The following is a 23,296-nucleotide window of genomic DNA, read 5'->3' on the forward strand; positions in this document are numbered from 1 at the left end:
TCGCCTGCAGTGGGGTGGACTGCACCCCGAGTGGGTGGGGGGGGGGCTGGCTCCCCCCACGGGGATGGGGGGCCCAGCCAGCCCTGCTCCAGCCTGGGGGTGTGTGTGTGTGCGCAGAGGAGGGGGGCATTAAGGCATCTTGTGGCTGCGGGAGGGGGGGAACTTCCACCCCAAAGGTGCAGGACAGAGGGACCCATCCGTGTCCCACCCCCACCCCCCCCCAGGATGCTCTCAAGAGAGGCCAGAAGTGGTGCAGTTATAAACATCGGGAATTTTATTTTTAAAAAACCATCACAACCGTTAACATCGTTACAGTCCGTCGCTGCCCCCGGGGTTTGCGCACAGCATGCTCACGACAAGGTGGGGGGGGGGGGGGGGGGCACACGGGGTCAGTTTTTCCTTAAACAACCGTTTTTAAAAGAAGGGCGGGGGGGGGAAAAGATAACTCGGCACACTACCGTTGAACTTGGTTTTAATGTTTCTCCACAAACGGTGAAAAATACTAAAGTACAGACAAGGAATAATCATAATGTTGTGGCCAACATTATAAATATGGAATTATAAATTTAAAACATTTTTCTGGTTTAAAAAATAAATCTGGTAGTAAATGCAGCTCTGCGGGCTCCGTCTCTAGTAGGGCCGGTCTCTGCGCTCCTGGCGGTGCTCGCCCCTGCGAGGGGAGGGAGAGGCCGGGTCAGTCACAGCACCCCAGGGTGTCCCCCCCCACCCTGGGCTGGGGAAGGGTCCTCATCCCACCACCCAAACCCAACCTGGGTGCTGGGGGGGGGGAAGGAGCAGCGCCCCAGTGCCATCCCCTCCCCTTTCCCCAGTGACGGAGCACTGGGGTTTGCCCCTTCCCCAGTAGAGGCTCAGCTCCCCCCTGCCCCAGCCGCTCTCCATCCCACCAGTACGTACTTGTCCATCTTTCCCGGTCCTCCGCGCCGTCCGCCTCTGCCCCCGCCTCCCATCTGGTCCATCAGGGGTCCTGGGGGGCCCCCGGGTCCTCCTCCTCCTCGCCGGCCACCTCCTCCGTAGCCACCTCGATCCATACCCCGTCCTCCTCTGAATCCACCTCTGTCTCCACCACCGCGGCCACCTCTGAACATGCCACCGGGTCCCCCGCGGTCCATGAGGCCACCTCCTCGGCCACCTCTCATCCCCCCAGGGCCACCTCTGCCACGGTCTCCGCCTGGGAGAGAGGAGAAGAGGCTCAGAGCGCTCCAAAGGGAGAGCCGGCCCGCTCCGGATGCTCCTCCGGCCCATCAAACCCTGCCCCGATGAACCCAGCACATCCAGCTCCGGGAGAAGGTCCAGGAGCGGTTGGGAACCCTGAGGGCAACCGAGGCTGCAGGGGAGCGTGGCAGGCACGCCTCACCCAGCAAAGAGCTGGGGCTCGTTAAGAGGGCGCTGCCTAATGAGGTGAAAGCGGTGCTTTGGGGAACAGAAGTGCTGAAGACAGCCCCGAGGAAGAGCCTCGGCAGTTCAAGAAGAGCTGGGAAGCGTGGGAGAGACCGAGGGCCCGGCCTCCATTTTGCGGCTCAAGGAGGGACAAAACCCCAGTAGCTCTTGGGGCTGGAAAGAGCCATCACCCGAGGAGCCCCAAAGCAGGCTTGGGGCAGCTCGCTGGAAACCCAGGGGGCTCCAGCCCTGCCGTGAACTCTTCCACGCACATACCTGGAGGGGGGAAAGGGGGTGGAAGAAACCCTTCTGGTTTGGGAGCCTTGCACTGGTTACACTCCGTTCTCCAGGCGAAGTTCTGGTTTCCGCATCCCCTGGGCAAAAACACCAGTTAGCAAAGACCGGGAGGGAAGGCATTCCTGGCTCAGTAACGCTCGGAAGCGCTGCGTGGCGGTTCGCAGGAGAGCAGACGCAAAAGCTGGTCAACGGGACCTGCAGCAAGTTGGCCGGGCTGCTCATTTGGCTGCAGCTGCCCAAGCAGCGACACCAGCCCTTCCTCCCTGCTCTGGACGGGAGAAAGGAACTTTCTCAGAAGGTCCAGCAAGTCATTTTGGGAAAGGCCGATTTGTCCCAGCCAGCACCTCAGACAAAAGGGCCCCGCTTTGGGGCTCTGAGATAAAGAGATGGCCTTTGTGACCAACACGCAAACGACTAGGGAGGTGCCAGCCTCACGCGGAGCTGCTGCAAAGATGCGGGCAGCACGGGATACAGATACCTACGGATTAGGGCACTGCCAGTCGCCAGCCCGGTGCTGGACGCTCCCGCCGGAAGGGTTTCCCCTGGATCCCCGCGGTCCTCTCGAGGAGAAGCCACCCCTGTCTCCACCTCTGCCTCCCATCCGGCCCATGGGGCCGCTGGGGCCACCAGGCCCCCCTGGGCCGCCGGGCCCTCCTGGACCTGCAAGTAAGGTTCCCGTTAATCCCAGGAGGCGCTGGGGACGGCCAGAGGACGGGGCACAGCTTGGCTGCCCTTCATGGGGGGCTGGACGTTACCTCCGCGGAGCGGGGGAGGCATTCCCCGCTGCTCACGTGGGGGCATCCCGCCCCGCATGCTGTTCATCGGGCCCTTCTTCCGTGCGAGGGTGACTTTGAGCTTGCTCCCCTGGAAATCCTTCCCTGGGAGGAATGCAAAAGCAAGAGCATCACTTCACGCTGCGAGTGTCCGGCGCTTGCCGGATCCTGGTGTCACACACAACCGCACCCAGTCGGTCATCGCACGGAAAATTTTCCTTAAGTGTCAAAGACAGCAGGAGGACAAAATTTCACCCGTGGGACTGAAACTAGCTACAGGAGACAGCAGGTGACAGAAGCCTGGGCAACCAAGGACAACCACAGCCCAAGCACCATGTTTATCTGTTCCAGTTAAACCCAGGAACTTGTTAGGCAAAAGCCTGACCACCCAAATCCTCTGGCTATGATTCTCCACATACAGATAGACTGACTTTGGTCGGACAAGAATTTAGTTTTGAAACCTAGAATAAAGCCATTCCATCCCAAAACACACCCCGCATACTCACCATCAAACCATTCGACAGCTGTTTTGGCAGTAGACGGGTCATCGTAAGATACCGTGGCATCTCCTTTTGGCTTGCCCGTTTCTTTGTCGATGTAGAGGTTTATCATAGGCTGCCCGGTCCTCTTGTTCATCTAGCAGGACAGCAAAATGTCACCTCAAGTCACCTCTCCCCATAAGCTGAGCAGGGACTCACTCTCCTCTGTTCTGCTTTTGACTTGAGACAACGGAGCCTCGTTTTGGCAACTCCGTGGCAGAAGAAAGGGCCCCTCTGGCTTACCATGGGCGGCAGCTACAGCCCAAACAACCCAACAAATGAAGGAACCGGCCCAGAACAGCGCTGCCTGGCCCGATAGGCCTTCCCACATCCTCCTCTGCTCTCCCCGCCACCTCGACCCCTCATGCTGTCACGCCGCCCCACCAGCAGCAGATCCACAGAGGCACACTTCCTCTGCGGCTGTAAGTGCTGGTGCTTCCAAGAGCCTAATTCCGCTGTTGAGGGACAAACCCTGCAAAGGTTCTTTGGGAAAGCCTGAGCTACAGGTCAGGCCAACGCCAGGCTGTGGCTGTCCTACTGCCCGGCCAGCCAGAGACCTGCCAGCTCCTGGAAATGAAGGGCTAAAGGGAGACGAGCAATGTGCAGACGGGGGAGGCGGGCAATCCCTTTCCCCCATGCCCTACCAGCTGGAGGCCGACCTGTGTTCCTCCTCACCTTGACAACACCACACTGTTTGAAGAAGTCTGCCAGATCCTCCAGGGTCACATTATCATTGAGTCCCTGCACGTAAACTGAGCTGTTGTCCGAGTCCTCATCTGGGTCCATAGGTGGGCCTAGGAGATAATTCACGGTGTCATTGCAGGGAGAGGAAAGGCAGTGATACAACAGAACGGAGTACTTTTCATCACGTCATCCCTTCAGCCAGCTGCGGCTTTGCTCTCAATGAGCGTATTTATGAAGTGACACGAAAACCCAGGCGCTGCGAGCGGCAGCTCTACACCACCTCCTCGCCGCAGGCCGGCAGGACCGCGCTGCGCCCCACTGCCGAGCGCCGGCTGCCGAGCCCAGATGCCGAGCTGGCCTGCCTCCCGCTGGCTGCCTGGCTGCTTCTCCCGCTGCAGACACAGACAGACACCCACACCCACCCAGTGCGAGGAGAACCGCGTCGTTAAACCACTCAGTTGTAACGGGACACATCCCAGATGTGATGTGAGGAAGACCATCGCGTCCTTTGGGCTCCCACACGGACATCCCCCCCGCCCCCAACCCACGCTAACCCCCCCTTTCCGCAGCAACATGCCGATTCTGGAAGGCTGACGCATAACTTCCAGACACGCCTGTGCAACAGGAAGGAAAGAGCTGCACGGCGACAGGCCAGGGGTGGCAAAAGAGGAGGCTGCTGGACCAGCGCATACGAGCTCCAGGCCAAAGCTGCCTGAAAAGGGGTTTCTGCTGAACCGAACGGCCGCAGAGCAGCTCCCCCAAAAGCTCCCCTAGTTCCCACAGAGAAGGGTAAGCATCTCACAAAGGCGGGAGGTTTTCTACCAGTCCAACTGTTCGGATGAATGGGGAATCAAGAAATAAATGATATGGCCAGAAAGAGACTGCAAATGGCAGAGCATCCTCACGCTCCTACAGAAGGGCACACCGTGGGGCTACGCCTCCCACGGCCGCAGCCCTTGTCTGGAGCAGAGAATGAGCGCAGAAGTCTCCATTTTGGGAGCTCGGGAGAGAGTCTGAGCAGTCATTGGCAATTACCTAAATCAAGGTCCGGTCCTTCTTCCATGTGTCCTGCCAGTCAGGAAAGAATCATAAGAAGCTGTGTTAGTGCACGCCTTGCAGGCTGAAGAACCGACACACACAATACTATCTACTTATAACCACCATTCGATGGTGCTGGTTAAACTCAAATTGACCTGCATTGCAAAAACATCAGCAATGCACCTTTACTGGGTGATCAGTTTGCTATTTTTAGCAGCCTTTCAAACCATTAACCACTATTACACTTTTTTTTTTTTTTAAAATGCTCTACCAGGCCAATCAGTTTTACGTTCATTAATAAAAAGTTACTTTACAAAAAATTTATTAAATCCAAACCATTTATTTTCCCCAAATTACAGAAGTGGTTGCTCAATTCTTCCAAGTTACCCTGTGTCCTGTAACCGCATACCCCTAGGCATTGCCGGCAGTACCCATTACAGTCTTGTTGCATATGTCATTTTAACCACTTAAACTAATAAAAATTACACTTTGTTCTAAAAACTGACTGCAATTTTTTTTTTTTTTTAACACTATCCATTGTAATGCTCAAAAACTTACCACCAGGCTTATTGAAGCCACCTCGCTCTCCAGCGCTGCTGGGGGGATAAACGAAGAAATGAAGGCCTTTCCCTTTACAAAGCCAGTACCGCTCTGAGCCTCTGCGGCTCACTGGGAAGAAGGGCACTGGCTAAACATCTCCAAACAATGCATCTGTCTCTCTCTCTCTCATCTCGGCACTATGCCTTTCTTCAGGGCAGCTCGCTCAAATTTCCTTTACATATACGCAACCTCGCTTGTCTGGTTTTAGACACCACTTTGCTGTCGGTACCCTTGCATTACTTGTATGGGTATTATCAGTGCAATACTTGGCAAAAAATGTTTTCAAGCGTTACAAATTGGGCTTTTTGCTTCAGAGAAATCGTGGGGTCGTTCACTGGTCAACTCCCTCCCCTCCGTGTGTACATAAAGGTGCACCCTCAGCCTCTCGCAGCACGAGAGCGAAACGAGCCCGCGGGTCCCTGACATTAACAGTTAAAAAGGTAGGAGACAACCATACGCGATACCTACAACACAGTTCAGATGACATTTCCGCTAAAAACCTCGGTATAAAGCCATACATTCAGGTCACTACTGAATTTAACAAGTCTCTGTGGAGGGAGAACTTACAGAATACAGCGGGGGCTCGAAGGCCTGGGGTGCAGCTTTGTGGACACAGACCAGAACGGCAGATTTCAGCACACGCCAATGCAAACTGATGGCCGCAGCTTTCATCGAAAGCTTTGGCTGAAGCGTTCAGCTAAGACTGCTTTTAAGTGCTGGTTAATCAGGAAAATGCCACCTGAAAAGGATTTTGATGTTTCTTGCTCTTTTTGGAGAGCCAAAAAGCTGTTTGGAAGGAGACGAGCAGAGGAGGGAGAGCACCGCTTATTTTCTAGCAAGTATTGCACCTCTAATACTGGAAAAAAAAAAAACGTTGTCAATACACAGTTTCAAGCTGTTGCATGCAGCTTTGCCTCCTTTTGTTAAAGTACACACCATTTACGTAATGTCTCTCTTTTTAAACATATACGTTTACACTTTTTAACGTTACACAATTCTAAAGTAGTATACCTCCTCTGGTTTTATTACCAAACAACAAGTAGGCAGTTACCAAAGTTACAGAAGGATTCCATTTATACAATGAATACATTTGGTTAAAAATATTCTATGTATATTTTTCCTCTCCATATGGACACCGTGTCTAGTCCCACTTTTCATTATGCTGCCGGCTGAGTACTGAGTACGGGTACTTTTTAAGTATTGAAGTGTATACAAGGCTCTCACTTTGTAACCTGTAGCATATAAATGCGACAAAGCATGTTAAAAAGTTTCCATGTTTAACAGCCAATGAAAATATAAAATAATTGAGTCAATGAAAAAGGGCACGTTAATAACATCGAGCTCCTTACCTGCTGGAGACACTGAAATCCATCACCACAGCATGCTAAGAAGGGCCGAGTTCCCCTACCTGCCCCTTGGCGTTCATAGGAAGGCCACCTTTTCTATGGACAGCAGAAAGTCTACGTCCATAAAGCAGGGGACCCTTTGTAATGGTCTAGTCAGGTGGAAATCACTACGTATGCAATTTAAGCTCAGATTAGGGTGTGAAATCAGACACAGATGACAAATCTTTTGCATAAGAAGCTTCGAAGGGGCTAGAAATTTTAAGATGTGATGATAGACATTTCAAGTGTCTACATCTACTTTAAACCATTAGAGATAAATACATCATGGGTGAAATCTTTATGCAGAACCATGGAACTCTGTTCCACTCGAGCCAATTCAAGCCAGATGTGTTCCAACACAAGCCAGTCTTTTTTCTTCTATTACCATACACTGGTAGTTGAATTTCTCCGATAAAGATTTCATGCCACTTCCATTCATTTCGACAGAGCTATGCAGAATGGGACCATCGATGGCCAAACTCCGGTTGCCACCAGGCTGTAAAACACCTTAAGAAGTTGCCTATCGAGGAGAAGCTGCAATTCTGGCCACCCTGCCAAGTACCAGGGCTAGCACTGCACATCCCACGCCACATCTCCAGTGTGCACCTAGAGACACTCTGCATAGCTCTGAACGACGGTGTGAGGGGATGGAACACACACAAAGCTACATCTTCCTTCTCTTAGGAGCCTTTGGGATTAGTCCTCCTTCCTCGCCTCTATCAAAACAAACATCACGGACAGGGAGACACACTGCTGACCTGAAGGCATAGGTTTACCAAACCAGATTTTGCCATCAGTTAAAATGGCGAAACTGATTTAGACCACCTGAAAGCTCCAATGGGGAGCAGTCCTGGGCGCCAAGCCAGATCTCTTTACGTTCTCGGGGTCTTTCTTCACGCTCCAACCAAGCTCTAAGCGTTCTGGCCACTCAGAGTCATGGCTTCGACAGCAGCAATCTGCCCCAGCCATACGCTTAGAGGGGCAGCTCTGTGTGCTGCTGCTAAGGTGAAGAGGCTGATGGCATAACACGGGGCTGACACGAGGCTTTTGCCTTGTACATACCTGAACTGTCAAGATCCCCACTACTGAGGCACAGGGAGTGACTCCTGGACCTGGCGGAAGGTTTGTGTGTGTTCAATCCAGAGTTACTGTTAAACCCCACAGAGGATTTCACCTCTGCGCGACCATGAAGGGAGCTGAAAGTTCCAGGTTTAGCAATACCCCTAATTCCCCCCACCGGGGCCCAACCAGCCGCAGGACAAAAAAAATAAATAGATCCTGCTCCTAATTTCCCCTAGGATAATATTTCCATGGATTAGAAGCAATGCTGCTACAGAGATGTTCCCCATGGAAGTACTGTTGGGAATGTCAACCTTTCAGTCCCTTCTTTCCATTTCAAATCCTATGGGTAAACCAGAATTAGATAAAAGGAGAAAAGATTTGCTCTTACCCCATTCCACCGCGTCCTCCTCCCCGCCCACCTCTGCTCATGCCTCCACGATCATATCCCCCTCTTCCCCTGCCCCGGTTATCAGGGCCGCTCATATTCCGGTTCTCTCCCGGGCCTGAAAAGCCTCCAGATTCCTGTCCGTATACGTTCATGCTGCTAGGATGGTCCTGACGGAATGAGCCTGAGGAAGTTTGTAACAAACATGTTAAGGAGCTGCAGACAACAGTGGTCAAAGCTGCCTGCCCCTTTTCTAAGCCCTTTTACCTGCCTTCAGCACCAGAACATAATCATGACAATCACGCTGTCGCTACAGCACTTACAGCAACAGCGTTAATTTAAGGAGAGATGTGCCGCCTTCCGTTTGCAGAATCAAGTTTTATGCTAGGCCCTACCAGGCTGACCTCTGCAGAACTGCCACCTGGCTGAACAGACTTGTTTACACCAAGTCTTGCCCACTCCAGCCAAAACAGTATTTTGTGCTTCTGTGTTTTTCAACAACCCGGTCACCTTTGCTACGCCAAGGGGAGTACTGCAATTTGCCATGGCACCAGGCAAGCCGTTTTTCAGTGAGAAAGGGCAAACCCCAGCTACAGTACGCTCTCCCTTCAACACAGCTGCAAGCTTTAGATCCAACGTAATGCCAAGCCTGCTTCAGAGACAGCCTACCCTGCAAAGGCAAGGGAGACTGACCCTTTGCTCCACAACCACGTGGCTCTGCTAAGCACACTCACTCTGTTGGCCGTAACTGCTGCTCTGCTGGCTGTACTGGCTTGGGGCCTGGCTGTAGGATCCCGTCTGGGGCGGGTAACTAGTCGGCGGTGGCTGCTGCCCGTAGCTGCTTTGCTGGCCATAGCTAGTCTGCTGTCCGTAGGTGCTCTGCTGCCCGTAGGTGCTCTGCTGGGAGTAAGTGCTCTGATCGTAACTGCTTGGCTGTGTGGAGGAATAGCTGCAAGACAAAAGCATTGTAAAGATGGAAACATGAGTCAATTCACTGGCAATGTGCATTAGGCTGCAGAATTGGCTCACACTAGAAGGTAATGCAATTATGAGCCATACGTACTGTTGTAAACCATTTAAAAAGGTGAAGTCACCCTATGGAGGCTAGTCTGGTGGCAGGAGACAAAACAAACCTGGTAGACTGCCAAAAGCAAAATACATGCAACCGGTCACAATTTATTGGTAGAAGTGCCAGGGCAAAAATCAGTGGCAATGCAGGTAAACAGTCTCCCTTTCTGCCTCAGCACTGAAATATTTTCAGATGATGGATAATAAAACAGTCCCCCCTCGCACATCTCGGGCTTTAAGAATTTCATAACAAACACTTTAGAAGCCAGCATCAGCATATTAAAGACACCTGAGGGGAAGAGGTGAGCCCCTCCTCAAAGCCATGTGTAAGGACGCAGCAAAAGGTCACTATATCTAGGAAATTTTTTAAAAACATCTGTCATCCTTACATCTTGCTACTGCAGGTGCGTACGCAGAGACACTCATGCGCTCAATCATAGCCTCATCTTCCCTACGCCAGGAAGTACACCAACAAGAACCACACCTCCCTCCTCCCAGGACACCAAACTTCCTTTTACATCTGTTTAAAAACCCTTGAGAAAAACCCTTTTGCCCAAGCTAAACTTTCGTCAGGGCAGCTGCACGAGGCTTACCCTGCTGGGAGAGTTACCTGGTAGGAGGATAGGAGGGAGGCGCAGTGACCGGCTGCATAGGGTAGCTGGCAGGCACCTGAGGATAGCTGTAGTTGCTCTGTCCATACCCTAGGCTGGGCTGGCTGTAGCCTGTTGTACTCGATTGCGGCTGGCTGGTCTCTGCTGGTTTGCTGCCATCCTGGGGTCTACAGAGCAACATTGAACAAGAAGGAAACATTGGTGAAAACCCCCACCTCTGGTAGCAGCGAAGGCGCTCAGACCTCCCCCTCCTCCAGGACTGAACAGCACTACCTATTTATTTCTTTGGGTAGCATTACAAGCTGGCACCGCATCGGTGTCAGTCACTCTAGCAGCAGCTAATATATGCTCATTAAACACCAAACATTTTAGCACTTGCTGACGGGGTATTTGCACACTGCCCTGCCATCAGGAAAGGCCCAGGCAGCACCCTGAACAGAGAGCGCAGAGCACTACAGTTTCTGTTCACCAGCTGCGTTACGAAACCGAAGGCCAGGGATTTAGACTTTGGCTCTAGAACGGAGTAAAGGATCTGACATGGCCAGGAAAGCGGTCAGCAGCACTACCCCTCCGCTCGAGCTGGTTTTGCACAATGCTTGGAAACGATGAGCTCAAAAGCAGCCAGACACGTTGTCAGTTAAATGCACCATTGTTTGGTTCAGAATCCAGTGCAAGCAGATATTGCCCCATATATGTTATCTGATGAAAGGGAAAGGATGTTGGGGGTTGGACTAGATGACCTTTAAAGGTCCCTTCCAACCCAAACTATACTGTGATTCTACGTTTAGTATTAACTCTCGAGGCCTGAAAATAAAGAGAACCCTTTGCATGTGATTCGCATGCTCCCTTCTTTTATATTTGTCCCATACTGTTTATAATCTCTAAGTGTTTATCAGAGCAGAGTAAAAAGAGTTAAGCTACTTTTGTTGTACAAGCTGGGAAAAATTATTTTAAATGATGTCAGGATTCATCCTAGAGAGCTGTGCCAAGCTCCGCCTTTCCTTAATGGAGTGGTGGCTACAAACATCAGGTGAACGAATAAAGCAGTTTTTACTCACTACTAAACAAGTTTCCATGATGTACTCTAAATCTTTCATACCCTGAGCAAACAATTAAACTAAATATACTATTGGCAGTGCCCAGACATAAGAGATTTAAAAAGGAAATTGTCTACAGCATGTGCATCCACTCAAGAAGTCACAGTACGTAACAGTATCCCGCCTGACCCCGTGACTCAAGATCAGATCAGCCTGGTCCGTTTTCTGTTCTGCATCATGAGTCAAGAGCCCATTTTTGCTGCTTGGTTGCTCTTCTCATCTCCCAGTAACAGTGCTGACTCACCGTGCCAGAGCAGAACCTACCTACGCAGCTTCCCCCGGCCCTGAAACGTGATGGGATCGGATGCAGCAAGAGCAAAGCTCAAGCGCAACAGGCAGAGAAAAGGTGTAAGCAAAACCAGAGGGCCCCAGTTCAGCTGGTGGTGTGCTGGGGCTCTCCCCGACAGCAGGGCAAATGCAGCCTTAGGAGGAAGAGAGGAACCAGATGTTACCTTGTGGGAGCAGATGCTGCTGGCTGCTGCCCGTAGGCTGGGTAGGCGGGCTGGGTGCCGTAAGCGGACGGTGCTGCGTAGGAAGCCTGGGTGGTGGTAACCGTAGCGGTGCTAGTATCGTAGGCGGCTGTGCCATACCCCTGGACGGGCTGACTGTAAGCTGGGGGGGCAGTCGGGGTGGTATAACCTAGAACAGACGACAGCCTCATCAGATTAGTTTGGCGACCTTCACTTGTCATGTTTCAGACTATTGCGCTTCTGTTGATGGTTTATCAGACCTCAGGTACAGCACTGATTTTACCACTGCAGAAATATCACAGATAACCTGAAAATGATGAAGTAACCCATGCTGCCCCTTTGCCTTCCTTGGAGAAACCCCCTGCCCTGGGAAGCCTCAGCCTACAGCCCCAGTTCTACCCTCACCATCCAAAACCCACGCTCCGAGGAGCTTTCTGGAAGCCACCCTTCAATCAGCATCCAAAGGCTGTTTGTTTACAGCTACCGAAGCTCATGGCTAATGTAATAAAGCGCACAGAGGGCAAGCTGAGGCATGCAGCGTCTTCTGAACACAGGAAAACTAAACAAAGTTCCTGTTCAGTCAAAGAAATCCAATCAATTTAAGAAGTACGGTCCCATCCTTTCAGCTTTTTTGAAAAATAAAAGCACAAAATGGCACCAGGCTGACTTGACAAGTCTTTTTGAGCCATTTATGAAGTCTTATTTTAAATCAGTAATTCTGTAAACAAAAGAAAAGCACTTTACATTTGCTTTAACTTAAGAGAAAGGTCAAAAAAGACGCATAAGGTAGCTCCTGATGTTTTATGTACCTTCGCTTTTCTTAGAATTTCAGTTTGTTTCAGGTAGAAAACTCAGAGCTCAGACATTTATTTCTGAACAATTTTACAAGAATATCCAAGATCCCAAACCAGTTCCATTTAAATTAGTCTTTCCAGCAGCCACCACTGTATAATTTAGCCAACCGTTTGGCTTGTCACAAAGGTGAACTGTAAACCCGGTACTAACACAGTGGCTTTTTATAGTTAGGAACCTTGTGAGCAGGTTTTCAAATTACAAAATGGAGACTTACATGAAAAAACATCAATTAAAAATTTTGTTAGCAAAAGCTGACTTACTAAAAATATAAAACATCGATTGACACAGAGCAGCCAACTGGTCTCAGTCTTACTGATGTGATCTTAACTGCATCAGTTAAGATAACAGCTTCTCCATCACTTCTTATTTTTTAATAAACATAGGACACTTGTGACATACTCTTCCTTCTAATTATACAGCATTTTAGGCAAATTGTGCTGTAGCTTTTTATTTCAATTCCCTAATTTGCAAAACAAATGTACTTCCAGCAGAATATCGTGTGCCCTCACAAAGCACTGTGGTACTTCCACATCTTGCTCTTCCTGCTAGAAAATCAGGACCCTTCCCACTGGCCCTCTGAATCAGTGAGTAAAGAGAAGTGAGAGGAGGAAGTTTGCACAGCACATTTAGTTAAAAAAAAAAAAATAAAAAAATAATCTTCAGCTTTCTGTCCCGAGCATTGCTCTTGAGCTTTCTGGTTAGGCTCAGGATCCTGATGAAGGGGCTCCAAGGGGACACAAGCCTGTCCACTCTTGTCACCTACAAACAGCTAGCCTAAAAGCCCCTGCCCACTCCCACAAGCCTCATTCCTCCTGCCCTGGGCCCCCCACACTTGTCACGCTACCACTCTCCTGCTCAACACCGCAGGCTGGCTTCCACATCGCAGGGCTGCCAACCTGGAAACATCAAAGCGAGAGAGCAAGCTGGTCTCGCACTGGGAAGTAACTTGCACGAATCACTAGCAAATCAGTTTTCATGGCCATTATTCCTTTTTGCTGAGAGGTTCTCTGAAAAGCAAAGTCCTGTTCTGAGCGTTGCTGAGAAGGGTGAATGGGATGATGTCGAACAGGATAAAATGAGCATGATTTTTAGAGCTTCGGACAAATTTAAACAGTCCAAATGCTTCAATGTGAGCTACCACAGCATTTCCACAGAGCAACGACACCAGAAGTTAAATGAATCCTTATTTTAACTGGCCGAAGCCTGACCACATACTAAAAAAGCCTGCTGTTTGCATAAGTACAGCCTGCAGTAAGTGCTGCTGAAGCCACAGCCTTGCCCTGGGCTGTTCTCGTCAGACTCGGAGCCACGGAGTGGTCCTCCCACATCTGGGCCTCCTCTCTCGGTACTGTTACTGGCAGCACTAACCTCTCCAATCAAGCGAGCAAGCAGGTTTGCTGACACCTGGCTCTGCAGTCAATAGAATAAAAGGGAGAAAAAAAATAATCCTGAATTTTAATGCTTCAGCTCTAGATGGAGCATTTCCCCTTGTGCAAGTGCGCTCAGCAGGAAGGGTTTGTACCAAAGAAAGAAAAGGCAGTGATTTAACATCCCACCGGTCTAAATTTTCATTTCAACAACTTAGTTTAGGTACTCCGAAAATCCTCAAGAGCTGTGTTTTTGAGGGGGGCATTTACATTACATCACTTCTCTCTCCTCCCCCCACCAGTTAGTAAGATAAACGGCGAGTCTGCAGAACAGCTACTGTAAGAAAAAGGTAACAGAAGAACTTTGATAACCTGCTTAAGATGTCCAGTTACGTGGCTCAGTTTCCTCTCAAAGTATCCAAGCCTGCAAGCAAAACCCTTATTGAAGTCTAGGAATTCTTCAGGCGGAGGGGAAGCTTGCAGGATTTGGTCCTCAGAGAACATCAACTGAAAATACTGGATTCAAAGAGATTTATTCTGAAATAAGCAGGCTTCATGTCAGCTAGCAGCAGTTTTTGAAGGCTTCTCTCTGATGCAAGCAGTATTAAAAGCTACCCACGGGGTCTGCGTGCCCAACGAGAGCCGACTCCTGTTTGGCATGCATTATCTTCTACCAGTGAGGGTCTGGAGAAGGGGACACAGAGGCTACCACCTCTCTGCTCTATTCTGGTAAAACAGATTATTGTGGTAGCCAAGACAGCTATGGGTGGGTTAATTTCAAATTCTAAATACATTAGAAACTTAAAATATACATAACCCTCAATTTCACAGGTAAAAAGAGAAGTGGGGGCTGGCTGTCTTTAGAGAGTAATTCCCACTTAGCTACTTAAGGGACGTTCATACTTGAACATTTGAAATAATGTCTTTGCCCCCAAACAACATTGTTAGAAAGCCAATAACCCTAACAGATGCAGCTCTTTATCTACTCTTGTAATTCATGCTTATACACCACAGTGATTAAAGAGCAAACCATGACCACCACTCTGATGGTGCCGATTAATCCCCTAATCCAGCTGGCATCCGGGGAGCTGCTGAGGAGCCCGCAGGCTCCCGAACCCCTCTTCTCCATAATAAACCAACGGGGCGACTCCAAGACTCTTTTTCCTACAGTCTTGGGGAAGAAGCCTTCTGGGAGGAAGCCCAACCTGGGCGGTAAGTCTCACCTCGGGCGGCCCAGGAGTCAGTGCAAGGCTGGATGGCAGAGTGCTTGGGACAGAAAGTTCCCCGGGCAGGCTGAAACAGACCTCAGCTGAGGCTCTGAGGCGATGCAGAGGAACTGTCTCTGCCGTTCCTGCAGAGTCCCGAGAGGCTGTATCTGCACAGGATTTGAATTTCCCTGACCACAATGGCATCTTACCCCCAAAATAGGCTGTTAAAGACAAAAAAAGGCACCTTGCTTTTAAGTAATTGCAGACATCCCTCTGCTACAAAAAGGCAACGCCTCGGAAAAATAAATTGAGATTCAACCATAAAAATTGCATGTCTCTTAGGGCATAAAGATGTATGCCCCAGGCAACACCCCGGGCTTTATTTAGTATGAAAGGCAAAGATGGAGACAGGGAGACAGGCTTTAAGCACTATCAGTCTCTTTGCACAGCTCTGGCTCCTCAAGGAGAGGCAGGTGTAGGAAGAATAAATACAACCTGGCACTCTGCCTGGAGAGTAACATCAACAGTTCTGCCACAGACCAGTGCTACAGGGATTGAGGCAAATCCTACCTGAAAGCCTGATATGATCTTTTGCTTGACCACTTCCTGAGTTTTCTTTTTTTTTTTTTTTTTAATGAAAAGAAAATCAAGATTATTGCCTAGAAAAAAAAAAAAAAAAAGCTGTGCAAGAAAAGATGCCTAGTATTATTATTCCTCCAGCAAATATACTCTTAAGGGACTAGCAAAAACATGAGCAGCGCAGCTTCCTGGGACCACTGCAGGACTGGAGTCCGTAATAAGGATTAAGGGACTCAAACATTTCAAAGAAAGGAATTTTGGGAGTCCACAAATTCTTTTTGCTGCCATTTTATGTCCAGATACTAAATTAAAGGAAAAAAACCTGTAGATAACCTGCAGCGACACAGGCTAAAGGGTACTGCCTCTCATTCTGCAGGACATGTGCTAACTGCCAGGCAGAAATTTTCCTCATCTGTGTAAAGATGGTAAATATTTTAAGTGCCACGTAAGTGGACAGACTACAGGTTAACATTTTCTCTCCACCTCCTCCTTGTGAAGCATTTCTCAATGGCTTCTGTGGCCAGATACCCCATTGCCTGTCTCTCCTGGTATTCCTTTGCTTTGGGAAGTATTTAAGAAAGCTCCCACTCTAATAGATGTTTACAATGTCTCTCATAGCAAAGGATGCATCTGCAGAAAATGGTACCCAAGGCATTACTTGGAGGAAAATTTGCTTTCTTTTTCAGTCTCCTGAATATTCAGTCCAAATATACCAGAATTGAACGGTCTCAATAGTTTCTTTCAGACATTAAGACACTCGTATGTACAAACTCCAGTTCGAAGAGCACACGTTGGAATAGTTTACAGCGCATTAATGAACATGTGACGTATGCGTCTGCACTGGAAATCCAAAGACAACATGGAACATGCAAAGGTGGTTGTCAGGACGTCCGGACGTGTCTAACCATGCTGTTTACCCTTTAGGAAATGGTAGGACAATGGGGTTAGATTCACCTGAAATGTCTCAGCATGGCTGTCATTAGTGTTCAGGAAGTTTCATCCATAAAGTACGCCACTTGGAGACTTTACAGAGATGTAGAGATGGCAAACAGCATTGCAGCCTAGCAAATTCTTACTGTCATTGTGTGTGTGCGCTCTGATGCTGGACTTTTTTAGTCCTAAAACCAAGTGACACCTAAAGGGTTAACACCACAAGTTTAGACAGGATGAGACAGCATTTTCCATGCAAGAGTGAGCAGGATAGTCAAACCTGTACTGGTCCCTTCTACTGTGGGAAGCACAAGACAAAAAGTAGAGGGTACACTATCAGAACAGGCATACATCACTTCTACTGATTTGATTTTCAGGCAACCAAAGTGCTGAGGACACCGGTTCTCAAGAGCAGCCAGAGTACACACTCCCAGGGAACGCTGCTGCGCAGCTTGCATTTGCTTTGCTCTAAGCACAGTACACTCTGCAGCCATGCTTAGTTCCAACAGCATGAACCAGCACCCAAAACGTTCCCTGAAAAATTAAATGGGCACGTTTATTTACTTGCTCTCAGCCCACCCACACCTTCGCATCATTTTAAACTGCCCTGTGCTCAAGGCAGGCTCTTGAGGAAGGAAGCCCTTTCCACATCAGAGCTGCCCAGAGTAATTCAGTATGGTCTGGGCCAGAGTTCCCCAATGCAGACTCGAGCTCAACTCTCTCCCCAGGATAAGTCAAGCCTTGCACGCAGGGGGGCTCTTACCAGTAGGAGGCTGCCCGTAGGATGTCGCATACGCAGTCTGCCCATACGTCGCAGTCGTCTGGGGCTGTGTGTAGCTGACATCAGTGGGTTGTCCATAGGTTCCATAACTCTGTTGCCCATATGTCTGCTCCAAAGAGGATACCAATTTAATTCATGAACAGAAGCGACTCACAGGTGTTGCAGAAATACACACAGACTGTTTCAGTGATGTACACAGACTGGGGGATCTGTGTTACCTGATGTACTGAAAGCAATCAGAGTGAAGCCAAGGCTACTGTGAAAGTTTGGGCGCTACTGCAAATTTCGGTTCAGATCTGCAATGAAGTTACAAACGCAGTTTTTCAATGCCAGGACCGCAGGGACAGCCTCTTACATTTTCAAAACACACCTCTGCTCTACATAAAGCAAAACAGGAAAGCATCCAGCTCCTCATAACTGCCTGGGCACCCACCAACACTCACAGGTACCTCCCAAGGGCTAACCTGAAACACAGGGAGGGGGACTACTCAGAGAGCAGAACTGTATGAAGTAAAACACGTCGATGACTTCAGCATAAAACTGCTTTAGTGTTCACTAGAAGAAACCCATTTAAGGTTTCAGTGAAGTTATTCTGAGTATTCTTCATATCCACCAGCCAATAGTTTGAAAAATAGGAGTTTATGTAGGCATCCAAGGTCTTGCCATCACCAAACTATGCTGACAACAGCTACTCCCATCCTGGTGCCTTTGCATCCAGCGAGAGATCAGCTCTCAACTCACACCTTGCCTAGAGCTCATTTTCAAGTCTAGACTATCACTTAAGGACCCCTTCTGCCCATCGTCTGGCTCAATCCTGAAGACAGCACTACAGAGCAACTCCTCAGCCGTGGCGATCCAATCAGCAGCGCAGGGTGGCTGGATTAGCACGGAGCTGCTGGCGCTGCAGTTTTACCAGCTAAAGAGCGACCTCAGCCCCGTGCCACAGACCAGCCGGCTCAAACTTCAGGCACCAGCCAACTTCCACGGCTTTGTGCAGCCAGCAGTTTGGTTTAGGACAAAACTCTAGTTACAGCTCACGAAGCGACATGACAGCCTTAACATCCAGATTCTCAAAGGGATTTACTGACTCCTGGGGGAGCCTGGAACTTAAACGCCTTTTGGGGTCTAAGCCTGTTTTACTGGTGAGCCAGCCTCCCTGCACTCAAGTCACAGGTCTTAACCAAGAGTTGAAAAACATTGGGCGGATTGAATATGTCACTGTCTGTGGAAGCTCACTACATCAAGAGGCAGAAAACGCTGCAAACCACCCATGGCTATTTGCCTACAGCCGAGTTTAGTTGGTTAGTTGTCTTAGTCTCACACTAGAGGATGTTGCTGAGGCCTTCTGCTCTTACGCTTGCCAGTATGCTTACATTTATCCTTCCACGTAACCCGCACGTTTGGCAGCAGTTCTTCCAATTGTTCTGTCTCAAAATACTTATCAAAATAAAAGTTACCGTCACCTTCATTTAAGCTGTCCCAAATGCCCAGACTGAGCCTGCGCTCCTCCTGTTAACACTGACATTTTTGACAAAGGGCCGTCTTACCCTGCCGCAGGAACAAGCAAGCGCAGTATTCAAGCAGCCTCGCCTGCCTCGGACTGGCCAGCGCAGGCAGCAGCAGGCAGTGTGGCACAGGCAGCCTGAGCGGGCACGGGAAGGTAGCTCCTGCTCAGCCCTGCAGCACCAAAGGCAAGCTGTTGCCACAACCAGAATTAACCAATTAAAAGCTGCTCAGTAACGCTCCAACACAACAATATGGTGGTTTTTATCTCTGTAATACAAACATACTATTGGGCAGCAGGATTTTCCCTTCAAAAACCTCTCTGGAGAGGCAAGGGAAAATTAACCCACACCACTTTTTGAGGACAAAAATTTACCTTTGAAAACATACTTGGAGCGTGTACACAAATGTGTTTATAGTAACTTCAATTCCAAGGATTACAAATAAGCATGGTTTAATTCATCTCTTAAAGATCATCATCATTTTGTAGACTAGCCAACTGAAAGTACTAACAGTTTCAGCAACAATACCTCCATGAAAAAAATCTATTCCCTCCTCCTTCTTTGTCCAACTGCTGCAATTTCAGAAATGGCAATTCCCCCCACCCTTTTTTTTTTTTTTTAATAGTTTTTTCCTCTCTTATACCACTGAGTAAAACACCCACCAACATGGTGGTGTCAAACATCCATGGAGAATTAGGCTTTTATAATCCTCTCAACAAACAGCACCTTAAGAGTCGGATATATTAACAAAGAAGGGGACTGTTGAGGCTCCTTGGACGTTTAGGTTGTTTTCACTTTAAGAAAGCAGTTTGGGCTGTGTGGGAAGCTACAAGATAATTTTTAATGACAGATTTTGATGTTGCCGCTCAGTGTTTTTTGTGGCTGGCAGAGCCCCGTGTAGTTTACTTGGAGACACGTGATTCAGCAGCAATTATAAAACTGTCCTGTGTTTTACCTGGGTGGTCTGTGCATATCCTTGAGCTGGCTGAGGTGCATATGCGCTGTAGCTGCAAAATGAATTTGAAAACATTTATCATGCATCCCCGTATTTCTGACTTGCATGAAACATGTATCACAAGACAATTTTCACATATCCAAAAGAGTTCTGCTGAAATACTATGGCAATACAAAATCTAAAACCTAAAGGAAAACCACAGGATTTACAAACGTACCCGAGTTAAGACGAAACCACAATTATTAAATACTTGTATTACATCTTTTTGAAACAGAGAGGATAAGACCATAATGCTACTTACCCCTGCTGAGCTGCAGCTTGGCTATAGGTACTATAATCTACAAGGAAAAAAAAAAAAGAAAAAAAAAAGGAAAAAAAAGGTTGACAAAGGCTTAACAAAATTAACAGTGTAAGAGCACAGCAGCTGGAATTTCCTCCTGCAGCTTGAAAGAACTGCTATAAACCGCTGGAAATCCAGTTTCAAAAGAGTGCAAGGTAAATGTACTTTTTCAGTCCTTTTGAAGGAAACAAAAACCTCTCTTCCCTTCATTGTTACTGCTGTTTGCAGCAGCAACTTTGATCTCAAATGACCCTACTTTAATTTAACTGCCACCTTGGATGACACCCAAGGGGGCTGGCAGGAGGGTGTTTTGTTTTGGAACAAAAGAAACACTGGGGCTGACACTTATAAACCCCCCACCCTGGTTTCGAAGGGCCAGGTTGCAAGCTTTTGGGTCTGCGGAAACCACCACACTTCACTCCATTTAACTTTCAAGGATACAAACAAATGGCTGGAAAGTTCTAACACCTGTTCCCTGGCAGGGTTTGAGATGGGCAGCTGGCCGTAATTCCTTCCCCAAAGCCCCGATTCACACCAATACCATGATTTAGAGGAGAACCGAAATCCTGAAAATTCAAGCAGAAAGATCTACACTGAACCGGTTTGCTGGTGGGAACGGAAAATGCGTCCACATGGCAATTACAAGGCTATTATTTGAAATGATTACAGCTCCTAAATGTATGTTTTCGCTCAAAGTCACCAAGCAACTCGACTCCCCATCCAAAATTCTAGAGCAAACGATGAATTCACCACTTAGGCCAGACCTTCCCAGCCAGATTCCAGCTCTGCTGGGACCAGAGAAGTCCTGAGGACAGAGATCAGGAATGAGTCCAGACCTTGCTTGCATCTGCCGCTCAGGCCATGGCATCTGACTGAGCTGGAGGCAGAAGCTGGACGTTAGTATGGCTTTTCTCAGGCGGAGCTAGATAGTCCTCTGCGGGAAGAGGTTTCAGTGTTTCTATCGCAATCACACCTCGGGGTACACTGATCTCAGTTAGAAAACTAACTAGTGAATTTGAGGAACCCAGCTGACAACTTCCTACAGCCTTCATTTATCCCTAGGTTGTAAGGACTGCTTTAACAACTTCATCACTTTGTTCACAACTGAAGATGACGGAGCACCAGGAATCATTTTGAAAATACTCTTTTCATACACCAGAACCTCCTGTTTCTTGAGGCCACGGATTCATCCCTAATAAAGCTTTCCTCGCCTCCTCCTAACTCCTCTACTTGAGCTTACGGCTTCTCCTCCTTTTGCATTTCCCTCAGCTGATGCCGGAGCTCAGACCCCGGGGTGCGAGTTGATAGAGAAGGAAAGGAAGTGCCGTGACTCTGGGAGTGATTTTTGACAGATATCAATTACTTTGACCTTGCACCAGAGCGCAGGAATCAGTATGAGTACACAAGGAAGATGCCTGAAATACCGCGCACAATAAGAAGACGCTGAACTGCTATCCAAAGTCTTCCACGCTCCTGAGACGCACCGCACAAGTTGTTAAACTACTTTGGCACCACTCCTGCTTTCCTTATGGTTTGTCATGTTTAACACTGAAAAATCTAGCTTGTTAAATTCAGGATCGCTGCTCTTTTTTTTTTTCCAGTTTACATGTGGCTCTAAGCTCTGCTAAATCCTGAGTGTTAAAGAACATTAATGCCCATTCCTCCACATCCATCTTCTCTCTCCCACTGCTTCCTTTCACCAACACCTCTCCACCTCCCCCCCATTTCACCGTACACTGCCCTCCACCCCTGCCTCTTCTTTCCCGAGCCTGTTCACCCTCCAACCACCGAAACCTCCCTACTCCTCATTTAATTCTCATTTTCCACACCCCATCGGGTTACCACAGTCCTCCAGCTGTTAAAAAATGGCCAGGCTGCTGAGCACGGATCTCCCCAACCTCCATCCCTCGTTGGTAGACCCCCAGCAACCTACCACCCTCCCAAAGAGCTGCCGGGGCCTCGAGCTACGCACAGAGTCTTCGGTTAAACACCCATCACGCATCCCTTCTTACAGCCTTCCCCCAGCCCTACCTAGACGTGACATTTTCCCCTTTGCAGGATTAAATCCAGGTGTTGAATTTGCAAATTGTCTCCAGTAATCCCTCTCTTCTAATTTGCTCAAATTTAGATTAACGCAAAATATTAAAAAAAATATTATGGTTCATTTAGTTAAAACCATCTCCTAGCTTTTATGTCCAGTGGGAAATTAATCTTCATCTTTCTATTTCATGAGGCTCAAGAGCACAACAGCGCAGCCGAAAATAGCAGCTCCCACAGAAGAACATTTCCATGTATTAAGCGGAAAGACAGCTGTATTTTTAAACCCCATTTTGACAATTCCATTGGCACATGTTTCTTTAGCAACTTTTTTTTTTTTTTTAACTTCTCCAAGGTGATATTAGTCACATTGCCTCACACTCCGTGGCTTGTGACATTTTCCTCTGCGGAGAGCTCCGACCTTCGGCTGCTGGGCTTTAAGGCTACTTTACGGCTGGTGTTGCCGTGGTTGGCAAGTCTCACTTCTGACCTATTTGCATCCAGCTGGAGCCCTCGTGTAAAAGCATGTCTCCTCCTACGACGCTTCACTGGTTTTACTCAAAGAAATTACATTTGCACCAGAAATCCTCCTGAATAGCCACCAGAAAAGCCGAAGGCACGGAGGAAGCCTTCAGTAAGGGCAGGCATATCCCGAAAGAAGCGTAACTCAAAAGAATCTTCCGGCGCTGGAGCACCGAGGATCCACTACCGCGAACAACCCTTTAACAAATGTCGAGGTGGGATCACCTGGGCACGGCCACCCCAGGGAGGCACCGGAGGGGTGACGGGCTGCACGGGGGTCAGGACGGCCACGAAGCCCTCAGCCCAGCCGGGATGGAGCCCGTCTACCACGACGCGGGGGGGCCCGGCGCCTCGCCTCGCCCCGCCGTGACAGGGCCGCGGCCCGGCCCCGAGGCGCTCCCCTCAGCCCGGGCGGCCCCGGCCCCGGGCTCAGTCCGTCCTGACGGGCGCCGGTGCGAGAGGCCGGCCCGGCTTCAGCCGCTCCCCGCCGAGGCGGCCCCGACGACAGACCCCGGCCCGTAGCCGGCCGGCCAGCCGGCCGGCCGACCCCCCCCCCCGGCCCCGCTTACCCGTCGACGCCATTTTCTCGCCTTCCTCCTCCGCGCTCCCAACGTCCGGCCGCCGCCGCCGCCCCGCAATGCGCATGCGCTACCCGGCCCCGGCGGGCCGTACCACGGCGGCGGCGGCGGCGGGGCCCGCGGCCGGGAGATTACCGAGGGCTCGCCTCGTCCCGCACCGCCCCGCCGCCCTTCCCCACGGTTCACGCCCTCCGCGGGCAACCGGCAACGCCCCGCGCCGCAGCGGCCGTCG

At 49.4% G+C, this 23,296-nt stretch overlaps 1 protein-coding gene across 3 annotated transcripts; it reads right to left on the reverse strand.

The window, feature by feature from the left end:
* Positions 1-455: 455 nt before the first annotated feature.
* Positions 456-23,153, reverse strand: EWSR1 (EWS RNA binding protein 1). 3 transcript variants are annotated; one of them, XM_049805031.1, is made up of 17 exons: positions 23,056-23,150; positions 19,889-19,925; positions 19,588-19,639; positions 17,110-17,233; positions 11,390-11,576; positions 9,840-10,007; positions 8,896-9,110; positions 8,165-8,345; positions 5,288-5,322; positions 4,727-4,759; positions 3,683-3,801; positions 2,975-3,104; positions 2,451-2,573; positions 2,178-2,355; positions 1,675-1,772; positions 916-1,189; positions 456-670 (listed from the first exon to the last, which is right to left on the reverse strand). In XM_049805031.1, exons 1-17 carry the CDS (start codon positions 23,129-23,131, stop codon positions 631-633), a joined length of 2,070 nt encoding a protein of 689 aa, XP_049660988.1. In that variant the 5' UTR covers positions 23,132-23,150; the 3' UTR covers positions 456-630. The 3 variants fall into 3 exon arrangements, with proteins under 3 accessions (XP_049660988.1, XP_049660987.1, XP_049660989.1); XM_049805030.1 differs by having other exon boundaries at positions 5,288-5,325; XM_049805032.1 differs by lacking the exons at positions 456-670; positions 916-1,189; positions 1,675-1,772; ... (3 more) ...; positions 3,683-3,801; positions 4,727-4,759 and having other exon boundaries at positions 5,219-6,561; positions 23,056-23,153.
* Positions 23,154-23,296: the final 143 nt, after the last annotated feature.

This window comes from Accipiter gentilis, chromosome 7 (assembly GCF_929443795.1).
Source record: "Accipiter gentilis chromosome 7, bAccGen1.1, whole genome shotgun sequence".
Lineage (NCBI taxonomy): Eukaryota > Metazoa > Chordata > Aves > Accipitriformes > Accipitridae > Astur > Astur gentilis.

Excerpts from the sequence above, each read along its gene's own strand:
- EWSR1 (XM_049805030.1), bottom strand. The coding sequence starts at position 23,131 with ATGCGCATTGCGGGGCGGCGGCGGCGGCCGGACGTTGGGAGCGCGGAG. Across the intron at positions 19,926-23,055 it reads CGAGAAAATGGCGTCGACGG|ATTATAGTACCTATAGCCAA; the intron begins GTAAGCGGGGCC and ends TTTTCCTTGTAG. Across the intron at positions 17,234-19,587 it reads GATATGCACAGACCACCCAG|ACATATGGGCAACAGAGTTA; the intron begins GTAAAACACAGG and ends TCTTTGGAGCAG.